At 44.5% G+C, this 10,643-nt stretch overlaps 4 protein-coding genes across 4 annotated transcripts; 2 read left to right on the top strand and 2 right to left on the bottom strand.

Annotated features, from left to right (window-relative positions):
* Positions 1-3,099: 3,099 nt before the first annotated feature.
* Positions 3,100-4,771, bottom strand: LOC123023945 (histone H3). Its single transcript, XM_044431089.1, has one exon. It carries the CDS (start codon positions 4,755-4,757, stop codon positions 4,347-4,349), a length of 411 nt encoding a protein of 136 aa, XP_044287024.1. The 5' UTR covers positions 4,758-4,771; the 3' UTR covers positions 3,100-4,346.
* Positions 4,772-6,478: 1,707 nt separating this feature from the next.
* LOC123023947 (histone H2A type 2-C) lies at positions 6,479-6,929 on the bottom strand. The gene has a single exon (XM_044431091.1). The coding sequence runs from the start codon at positions 6,872-6,874 to the stop codon at positions 6,485-6,487; it is 390 nt and encodes a 129-aa protein (XP_044287026.1). The 5' UTR covers positions 6,875-6,929; the 3' UTR covers positions 6,479-6,484.
* A 295-nt stretch (positions 6,930-7,224) lies between these two features.
* LOC123023950 (histone H2B 5) lies at positions 7,225-7,913 on the top strand. Its single transcript, XM_044431094.1, has one exon. The coding sequence runs from the start codon at positions 7,362-7,364 to the stop codon at positions 7,740-7,742; it is 381 nt and encodes a 126-aa protein (XP_044287029.1). The 5' UTR covers positions 7,225-7,361; the 3' UTR covers positions 7,743-7,913.
* A 1,765-nt stretch (positions 7,914-9,678) lies between these two features.
* Positions 9,679-10,365, top strand: LOC123023952 (histone H4). The gene has a single exon (XM_044431095.1). The coding sequence runs from the start codon at positions 9,729-9,731 to the stop codon at positions 10,038-10,040; it is 312 nt and encodes a 103-aa protein (XP_044287030.1). The 5' UTR covers positions 9,679-9,728; the 3' UTR covers positions 10,041-10,365.
* Positions 10,366-10,643: the final 278 nt, after the last annotated feature.

The following is a 10,643-nucleotide window of genomic DNA, read 5'->3' as shown; positions in this document are numbered from 1 at the left end:
TCTTTCTCTTTCTCCCTTGCCTTTCCCTTCCCTTCTTTCCTCAGCTATTTGTAAAGCTGCCTCAGACAGCCATTTTGCTTTCTTGCATTTCTTTTTCTTTGGGATGGTTTTAGTTGCTACCTCTTATACAATGTTGCGAACCTCCATCCATAGTTCTTCAGGCACTCTGTCTATCAGATCTAATTCCTTAAATCTATTTGTCATCTCTACTGTATATTCATCAGGAATATAATTTAGGTCATACCTGAGCGGCCTAGTGCTTTCCCCTACTTTCTTCCATTTAAGTCTAAATTTTGCAACAAGAAGCTCATGATCTGAGCCACAGTCAGCTCCTGCTCTAGTTTTTACTGAGTGTATAGAGCTTCTCCATCTTTGGCTGCAGAGCACATAGTCAATCTGATTTCTGTGTTGACCATCTGGTGATGGCCATGTGTAGAGTTGTCTCTTGGGTTGTTGGAAAAGAGTGTTTGCTATGACCATCGTATTCTCTTGACAGAATTCTGCCAGCCTTTGCCCTGCCAGAAGCAGGAAGCCAGACTTGCCTGTTATTCCGGTTATCTTTTGGCTTCCTACTTTAGCATTCCAGTCCCCCGTGATGATAAGGACATCATTTTTGGGTGTTAATTCTAGAAGGTGCTGTTAGGCCTTCATAGAACCAGTCAACTTCAGCCTCTTCAGCACCAGTGGTTGGGGCACAGACTTGGACTACTGTGATGTTGAATGGTTTTGCCTTGAATTTGAACTGAGATCATTCTGTCATTTTGGGGATTGTATCCCAGTACTGCTTTTCCTACTCTTTTATTGACTATGAATGCTACTCCATTTCTTCGGAGGGATTCTTGCCCGCAGTAGTATACCTGATGGTCATCTGAATTAAATTCACCATTCCTGTCCATTTTAGTTCACTGATTCCTAAGATGTCGACGTTCAGTCTTGTCATCTCTTGTTTGACCACATCCAGCTTGCCTTGGTTCTTACATTCTAGCTTCCTATGAAGTATGGATCTTTGCAGCATCGGACTTTCCTTTCACCACCAGATATATCTGCAACTGAGTGTCCTTTTGGCTTTGAGCCAGTCACTTCATTCTTTCTGGCGCTACTAGTACTAGCCCTCTGCTCTTCCCCAGTAGCATATTGGACACCTTCCGACCTGAGGGGCTCATCTTCCAGCATCATATCTTTTTGCCTTTTGGTACTGTCCGTGGGGTTTTCATGGCAAAGATACTGGAGTGGGTTGCCATTTCCTTCTCCAGTGGATCACGTTTTGTCAGAGCTCTCTGCTATGACCTGTCTGTCTTGGGTGACCCTGCACAGCATAGCTCATAGCTTCATTGAGCTACGCAAGCCCCTTTGCCATGACAAGCCAGTGATCCAGAGTTCAAAAAGGATCTTAGCCAGCCCTAAATCCAAATTCAAATTCTTAGCCAGCCCTAAATCCACACCTGGAATTAAAAGGCAAAATCAAGTTACTAGCATCAGTAAAAGGACATGACAGTAAATTTATTTAATCAAACAAACGTAAGGTCATATTTAAAACCAGGCTTTCATTTCCCAACCATATTTGCTGCATACCCTCCATTGATTTAGCTCAGATTAGGGGTTCTTAGCCTTCCTTTGCTCTGTGACCCTTCTCAAAGTACTGTTAGCTGGGAAAAAAGGTACTTTACCATCTGCACTATTTATAAATCTAAGCTGCATCATATGGTTAGTTTCTAATGAATATAAAATTTCATTTATTACAGACTTCCTTTTTCATTAAAATATGTATTGTAAATTGTAGTGATTTTCAATATTTGTTCTGCTGAAAATAGCACTGAGAATGAAATAGGAAGATTATGTCAAATTGATCACATGCCTGACAATTCAGTTTGCGCCCCCCGCCCCCTCAGAAACTTACTGTGGCCTCCTAGAAATATGGCATGGCCCATGTTGAGAATGACTCAACCTCTTCTTGAGAACTGAGGGTGGTAAAGAAAACATTAAAAATCTCAAAAATATATGCATACAGATACCAGGAAGTATTATTTATTCATTTATTTAAAACATTTATATCCCATCCTTTCCGCTGAATAGCTCAGAATGGCTCACAGTGAAGTAGTCGATTAGCCTATGAAATTAATCTCTTAGGCTACGCACATACACACAAATATTCTGAGGTGAAGAACAAAAGCAAAACTTATCAAATATATTCAAGAAACTGGTATCTGCCAGGTTCCAGCATTTTATTTTCATTTGAAAACATGCCTTGTCTGCAATTATTCAGTCCCACATGACTCTCAGGTTAAAACAGGATGTCTCCAAGGGGTTGTTTTCAATTTGTTTGCATGTTCTTTGAATACACGAAATACAATATCCCTGTAGGGGGAAAGGTACTATTTCAAGCTCTCTGGAGAAGGCTTCTGCCAGCCTGACAGTAGTTCATCTTCCCCCATGCTGTCCTCCATGTTTTATACTTCAGCTCCCCTCAATCCCAATGAGCATAGTTACTGGGCACATTGGAGAAGGTGTTCATCAACCAAGCAACTCTTTTTTTAAGCTATGAGTTCTTCTAAGTGTATCCTCCATATCCAGTGGCCATGCATCTCTGTATAGCAGAGCCAAAACTATGGGGATCCCCTGCCCTTGCCCCAGCTTGCTCTGTTTGTGAACTTCCCAGTGGTAATTAACCACTTTGGAATAGTAAGTATTAGCAAGAATCTGCAGGTGCTTGGTTGGATGAAACATAGGTAGGTCTTACATGAAGAAGCCTTCTTTTTGCCCACAAGGGGGTCTGCGCTCCAAACAAAGCTAAAACACACATACATGCAGCTTTCCCCATTCTGGTGCCTTCCAAATGTGTTAACACATGTTTATCACCATACGGCATAGTCATTAGCCATGCTGACTGTGTGTCGATCATGAGAGTTATAATTCAACATACCTACAGAGTCATCACAGGCAGCCATAACAAATGTCAAGCCGTCGTATTGTATTTATATCCTTTTTTTTTACCTTTCAAGGAATTCAAGGCACATTACATAATTATTCTCCTTCTTCTCTCAATCTTATCCTCACAAGAACCCTGTGGGGTTGGATGGGCTGAGAGTCTGTGACTTGCCAGTGAGTTCCATGGCTGAGTGGGGACTAGAACCCAAATCACCTGAGTCCCAGTCCCATGCTCCTAACCACTACACACACTGGCTCTCAACTTATAAACAACATTCACATTCAGATCTGTTCATGTGGATACTCAGAAAATATCTCCATACTTTTCATGAACAGGAACTCAGAGATATGTGTGAAGCCCCTTTGAGGCTCAGATGCACCTCCCACCCACTGGAACATCATGCTCTGTCATTACCAGGAAAAAGCTGCCTGGTTGGGACACTGGCTTTCTTCACACAGCAATGTAGGTTCTCCAGATCATAATTGGACACTTGGAGGCTTTGGGTTTGAGTAGTGTCTGAGCAGGCAAACTCCAGCTAACTCAAGACCAGGCACATGAACCATGTACATTGCTTTGAGTTCTGTGATGAAAGAAAGGTAAGTTACTTATGCACACACAGCCAGTGAGAAGCTGTGGCAGATTGCACAATGTTTTAGTCTAAGTTTGCATCTCTTTCCATATGACTTAAAATGTGTGCCTGTTTGGTTTTTACATACATATTTGATAAGCTTTTTGTTTTGTTAGTGGTTTTTAATTGTGTATACTGCCCAGAAAGCCATGTGACTATTATGAGAGTCTATAAAAAAGTAAATAAAAATGAATAAAAATGCTAGTCATAATAGGCAAGCTTCTTTAATGAACAGCTGTCTTATAATAGGGCCTGCAATCTGCAATTTTGAAAGCACACGTACTTTATATTGTAAATATAAAGCACCTAATTAATGCACCCTTTAAGTTTATTAATCAATGTGAAACCCACATACATGTGTGCACACACATGCCTACCACACTCAAGAGTATGCAACTTCTAGCTCACATCTTTCAGTCTGGCAAGAACAAAGTGTAATATTAAGGCTCACTTTTTAATTCCCAATTGTCTGCTTAGCACCTGCCAATTGCAGATTAACATGGGTCCTGAACCTCACTCAACCAACAATTCAAACACACAGATTGAGTGTTTCTAGCTGTGTCACTTTAAAAGTAGATACCTGGTTAGTGACCCGGAGGAATTTCACTTTAAGAAACTTTCCTTCTGCAGTACTAAAAAGCTTGCTCATCCCATACATAGGGAAAAACTCCCCACATGCATTAGGAAAGTTATAGAGGCAAACTGTGCAAAGCAGACAGCAGCTCTTTTTTGGTTATGTGGATGGCCCTTAAAAGAGCCTTTGGGTCACTGGATACACCAATAGAGGCTTGCTTATGCCCTCTCTCCGCGGATGCGGCGCGCCAGCTGGATATCTTTGGGCATGATAGTAACTCTCTTGGCATGGATGGCGCACAGATTGGTATCTTCGAAGAGACCTACTAGGTAAGCCTCGCTTGCTTCCTGGAGGGCCATCACAGCCGAGCTCTGGAAGCGGAGATCAGTCTTGAAATCTTGGGCGATTTCTCTAACTAGGCGCTGGAAAGGAAGTTTACGAATAAGCAATTCGGTGGACTTCTGATATCGGCGAATTTCTCGCAAGGCTACGGTGCCAGGGCGGTAGCGATGGGGCTTCTTGACCCCGCCGGTTGCCGGGGCGCTCTTCCGGGCAGCTTTAGTAGCCAGCTGCTTACGGGGAGCTTTGCCGCCAGTGGATTTACGAGCTGTTTGCTTCGTACGAGCCATCGCCGCTCCACGAAACAGCAAAGAACAGCCAACCCCTCTAAGTATGAACTGAAGTGTGGAAGTTGTTTCTTCGGGTCAGACTACTTATAGCCCACTCCACCTCTCCTGATTGGTCGAGAACTCGAACGGATCAGTGTCAGAGTTTGAATTTCGCGGGCTTGGAAAGGATTGGATAAGGTCCTCAGTGTTTCTCACGCCCTCTGAGTCTTGAAGTTCTTCAAGTTTCCATCAAGATTTACTCTGAACTCACTCGTAAAGGGGCAGATTACATGATTTACTCGGAGCAGTTCTCTGAAGTTCCGCTTTGGTCAATGTTGGATAATGCAAATACAATCTCTTCCGGCTGAGCTTATCTCACAGGGTTGAAGGGCGCGCTGCCCCCTTCCCAGCTGAGAGGATACGGGGCAAGCTCAGCAAAGGAAATCCCCGCCACCTTCACTAAATGTTCGGAGATGATAGGGCGATTTCCCCTCCCAAACCCGCTCTGGGCCGGCCTCACCGAGAGAGGCAAAGTCCCTGAGAGCTTTTATATAAACCAGCTTGAGTGTGCGCGTGCAAAGTTTAGTGAGAATGGAAAATAATTGCAAAATTTCTTCCGTTTTGGTCAGGAGAGCAAAGTATGTAAAAATGCATCGCTGAATTTATAATTAAGACTCAACGAAACATCAAGTCATCTTTTAAAAGTTTTGTCTGGATTTTTTAAATATTTAACTCCGCCTTGTTACCCCATCCCTAACCCTCAACTCTGCTAACGATACTCACGAATCTGGTTATCCGGGAGATCAAGAGCAATCCCTTCCTCTTACGCAGCACAATCTCCTCAGTCGCTGGGGAACATGGGTGGGAGGGTCCTGCTGCACTCGCATCCTGTCTGTGGGATCCTGTGTGAACGGAATGCTGGACTAGATGGAACTGATTTAGTCCAGCGAGATTCCTTAGTTCTTAAGTCTGTGCCACTTGAGAGTCAATAGAACTTGCTTCCAGAATGCCCAATTACTAGGTGGTAGTCCCTGTAGACACCGAACCTCATACGTGAATCCGAGAGGCAACGATAATAGTCTCTACACGATTGCTTCAGCAAAGTGAATAAAGTAGCTTGTAAGGTGCTATGTGACAGGCTGGGAGGAAGGGCTGCTCGAAAATCCCGCGCTACGTAATGATTGGCCAAGAACCCCTCGTCATCCAGTCCCACCATGCTGACACCGTCCTTTTAGAGCCAGTAAGACCTTTGCTAAGGGGGGGGGGTAAGTATGCAAACTTGCGTGATTACACAGAAGTCTTCCTCAGATTGCAATAAGGGAGTCAACGAGACGTTTTGGAGATATTCTGCCAATTACGTACCGCCCCAATTACTTCCAAAACAGGTGTGGGCGGGCAGCAGAAAGCGCATCCTCCTAGTGGTCAACAAGCACAACCGCCCCGTACAGTCTTCATGTACATCGTGAGGTGACTTCCTAGCACACCTTGAAGAGAAGCACCTTGCAGAGAACGGTACCGGGAAACTGAGCGTAAGCACAGTTCTGCCTGAGGTACTTGGCCAGCTTCCTTGCTTGTATCATAGAGATGTGCTATCTCATCTAAGCTTTGAACCAATTTTTTTTGCCTTTCTCATTGGTTACGAACGTTTGCAAACTTTGATTCAGCTCTTTATGTGGAACTGTGGGTGGCTCTGAAAAGAGCCTTTGGTTTCAAAGTTCGAAGAGGAGCGTGTTCTTTCGACCGAATTTTTATTTTCCCTTGGCTTTGTGGCTTTCCGTCTTCTTGGGCAAGAGGACGGCCTGGATGTTGGGCAGCACGCCGCCTTGCGCGATCGTCACCTTGCCCAAGAGCTTGTTGAGCTCCTCGTCGTTGCGGATGGCCAGCTGCAAGTGGCGCGGGATGATCCTGGTCTTCTTGTTGTCCCGGGCGGCGTTGCCGGCCAGCTCCAGGATCTCGGCCGTCAGGTACTCCAGCACGGCGGCCAGGTAGACGGGCGCGCCGGCGCCCACTCGCTCGGCGTAGTTGCCTTTGCGCAGGAGGCGGTGCACGCGGCCCACGGGGAACTGGAGCCCGGCCCGGGAGGAGCGCGACTTGGCCTTGGCGCGAGCCTTGCCTCCTTGCTTCCCACGACCAGACATGATCACGCCACTGCCTTCCGCACAACACCCTCAGAACAAAATACGAGCAGGCACTGATTAGTAGGGGGCGAAGCGGGGGGCTTTTATGCCTTCCTAAGGCCTGGTAATACTATTTCTCATTGGTTGGCCGGGCGTCAGGCGCCCGTAGCCAATGAGAAAACACATTCCCCAGCCTGGCCAACCGAGCGAGCAGAAATTCTTTCTCGCCAATAGGAACAGGTACGATCACAGGCCTATGATTTGCATGTGCGCGCGCAACGGAGATGATATCAAGAGTCCTCTCAGCCAATGAGAGTCTTGCAGCTTAGGTGCCTTCATTTGCATACAGGGCCTTTAAATAGAGGAAAGCAAGCGAGAGCCTTCACTGGTTCCGCGTTCGTTGAGTTGTGAGTAATCTGTTTTCTTTTAGTGCGTGGTATCAGAAAGGTTGTGGTGTTTGTGCTTTCGGGATTGTTTGGAACGCAGAAAGTCTTCCGAGCTTTCTATAATGCCCGAGCCGGCTAAGTCTGCTCCTGCCCCCAAAAAGGGGTCAAAAAAGGCGGTGACGAAGACTCAGAAAAAGGGGGATAAGAAACGACGCAAAAGCAGGAAGGAGAGCTATTCCATCTACGTCTACAAGGTGCTAAAGCAGGTGCACCCCGACACTGGCATTTCCTCCAAGGCAATGGGAATCATGAACTCCTTTGTGAATGATATCTTTGAGCGCATCGCCGGGGAGGCTTCCCGCTTGGCACACTACAACAAGCGCTCCACCATCACTTCCCGGGAGATCCAGACTGCTGTGCGCCTCTTGCTGCCTGGGGAACTGGCCAAGCACGCCGTGTCAGAGGGCACCAAGGCTGTCACCAAGTACACCAGCTCCAAGTAAACAGCTCACGATGCTTCACCAACAACCTAACGGCTCTTTTTAGAGCCACCCAATTTCTCCTAAGAGAGCTTTAGTCATTTAATTTGCTCCATGAGTTACTCCATCGGTTTCTGTAACTTGTCACTGATACTTTGTAGTTCATGTTTCTTTGTAATAAACGCTTCTGTCACATGTCTCTTGCAATTTATCTATTGTAAGTGTGATCCTATGTGTTTGAATAGAGAAAACCTAGCATGCTCAGCTGGGTATGCTGGCAGTAAGCGTGTCTTCGTGTGCTTCTGTATGCCTTTGAAATAGCTGGTTTATTAATAGTGGTGGTTTATTTCCATTTCTATGCTGCCCCATAACCAGAAGGTTCTCTGGGCACCTTACAAATGCTAATGGTATTAGCATTTGGTATTGACTATCTAATAGCCAGACCTGTGTTTCAGACAATCCCCCAGCTCTTGAATTTCTCGACTCAAAAGATGTATGGAGAAACCTCACAGGTCTATTACTCTTTAATAGACACATCTTGTTCTCAGCTATAAGTCACATCAGTAGTAGGTGGTAGGCTAGAATATTTGCTGTCTTTGAGCATTGGACTAACAACAGCAATACCGCATCTTCTCTGGGTGTATGGGTGAGTTTGGTGGGAAAAGAATTTAATGATTTTTAAACTGATAAAGGGAAAGTGAAAGTCTTTAGAACTTCTATTAGTGGTATGCTGATACAAGAAGGGATCGTATGTGCTTTGATAATGTTATGCCTTAGAAGCTGGGTCAGGGCATAGATATAGTGTGCTGTCAAGTAACATATTTAACATGGCTCAGAAGCTGAGGTTGACATTAAAAACTGGGATAGGGTGAACTCTTCAGTTCCAGTATTGGAATTTCTGTATTGAACCCTTCTAACAACAGGCTGCCTGCTGTGACATCCAAGCAATTTTTCTAAAGTTCTCAAGGAAGCAAGTGTGTGATCCCATTTTATTAAAACAATCCTGTAAGGTGGGATTGTTTGAGGATTCTGTCTTACCAATGTCAAATAATAAACTTCAACTCCATGAATTTGAACAGATTCCTTCCTTCTCCTAAAATGACGATCTATACACTCACTTCTCTTGTCTACAAGCACAAACTCATTTATAGTGATTAGATACCTGAGCAGGTTACATAGGTTAAATAATGTAGGCCCACCATTTCCCCTCCCTGCATGTCATGTATGCTCTAAATTACTTTTAGAGTAACTATCATTGCAGTGAAAGACAGCTTTTAATGCAAGTTGAAACAAACCTGTACTGATATAAATAAACAGAAAAGGTGGGATGTAAATATACAGGCTGTGAACCTGAGCCTGACTTAACAATCTCCTGACATACGGAAGTTAATGTAAAAAACAAGAACTGATCCTGTAAGTTGAACAGGAAGCACCCACACTTCAGAACTGAGTGAGCTCCTCTTATTCCCACATTTTATGAAATTAAAGACAGAGCATCCAGTTTCTCTTGAAATGGCTTCTTAGGGTGTAATCCTTTCAAATTTTAGCTAGAGGTAAGCCCCCACTCAATTTAATAGAATTTACTTCTGCAAATGCATGTATAGCGCATCATTTTTCATAAGCTTAATTTTGTTACACAATCGAGATATCTCCATAATCCTACACATAAACCTCACTGAAGCAAAGCTCTCTGTTCCACCTTCCTAATTTCGCAATACGAACGTTGTGCAATCAAAATGGAAAAAAAGCTCTCCCTCCTACGCAGACGCAGAAATAAAGCGAAAGCGCTAAAGTTTTAGTGCTTTTTGATTGGCTAGTTTAAACGGTTCCTGCAGCTCACTGGCGCAAATTGAGAAGCGGCGTTCAATGGTAGCACAGGCACAATACTTGTTGCCTCCGCCTCCTGAATGCGGAGTTTTCCATCTGGTCGGCTTTCCGATAATATAATTTAGCTTTTTGCGGGCCCTGAGCTCATAGGTCGTGGTTTTTCTTTGGGGAGCTGTTGTGAAAATGTCTGGCCGTGGCAAAGGCGGGAAAGGTCTTGGGAAAGGGGGCGCCAAGCGTCATCGCAAGGTGCTTCGTGACAACATCCAGGGCATAACCAAGCCTGCCATCCGTCGCTTAGCTCGCCGTGGCGGAGTGAAGCGTATTTCTGGGCTGATCTATGAAGAGACTCGCGGCGTGCTGAAGGTTTTTCTGGAGAACGTCATCAGGGACGCTGTGACTTACACCGAGCACGCCAAGAGGAAGACGGTGACCGCCATGGATGTGGTGTACGCCTTGAAGCGCCAGGGCCGCACTCTCTACGGCTTTGGCGGTTAAGTATTCCTGAGTACAGCTAACAAGTTTAACGGCCCTTTTAAGGGCCACCCACTCGGACATAAAAGGCTGAATTTTCTGGTGTTTCCATGCACTTTGTACATTTATATCCCTTCTACACGACTTTGAAAAAGCTGGGACGACATAAAACTTACGTTTGTGGTCCTAATTGATGGCATTCAGAAAGTGCTTGCTATTGGTTTAGGGAGTTATCACCGTTAAAGCCTCAGTTTTCTCCTTTTTATAAAATGCATTGCTTTTTGAGTATGATTTCAAGGTAGAGACAGACTTTTGTTCATATCTCATTAAAGGATGCTTTTTGTCAATAGGTTGTAGTTAAAAGCGTTTTGATTTTCTATTTTGCCATGTATGAAATGCATTTGGTATGTATTTGTAATTGCAAAAGAATTAGGTGTGGTAATTATAGAAGAACTGCATGGATTCAGTTGGGCTCATTTTCAAAAGGGAGACTTTTCTGCTAACCATAGCTAGATTAGGTTCATGTAAATACAGTCTGAGAACACAAGGGGCCAACATATCACCTCTTATTGCAGAAAACTAAGCCATGTTTTCTAGCAGCCTTTGTATCAAGTTCTTTGTTTGCCT

The sequence above is a fragment of the Varanus komodoensis genome, unplaced genomic scaffold (genome assembly GCF_004798865.1).
Source record: "Varanus komodoensis strain SLA01 unplaced genomic scaffold, ASM479886v1 scaffold22, whole genome shotgun sequence".
In the NCBI taxonomy this organism is placed as follows: Eukaryota; Metazoa; Chordata; class Lepidosauria; order Squamata; family Varanidae; genus Varanus; species Varanus komodoensis.
This window is presented reverse-complemented; position numbering and strand designations above follow the sequence as displayed.

What these genes read in the sequence shown, in the direction of transcription:
- LOC123023945 (XM_044431089.1), bottom strand. Translation starts at nt 4,757, where the DNA reads ATGGCTCGTACGAAGCAAACAGCTCGTAAATCCACTGGCGGCAAAGCT.
- LOC123023952 (XM_044431095.1), top strand. Translation starts at nt 9,729, where the DNA reads ATGTCTGGCCGTGGCAAAGGCGGGAAAGGTCTTGGGAAAGGGGGCGCC.
- LOC123023950 (XM_044431094.1), top strand. Translation starts at nt 7,362, where the DNA reads ATGCCCGAGCCGGCTAAGTCTGCTCCTGCCCCCAAAAAGGGGTCAAAA.
- LOC123023947 (XM_044431091.1), bottom strand. Translation starts at nt 6,874, where the DNA reads ATGTCTGGTCGTGGGAAGCAAGGAGGCAAGGCTCGCGCCAAGGCCAAG.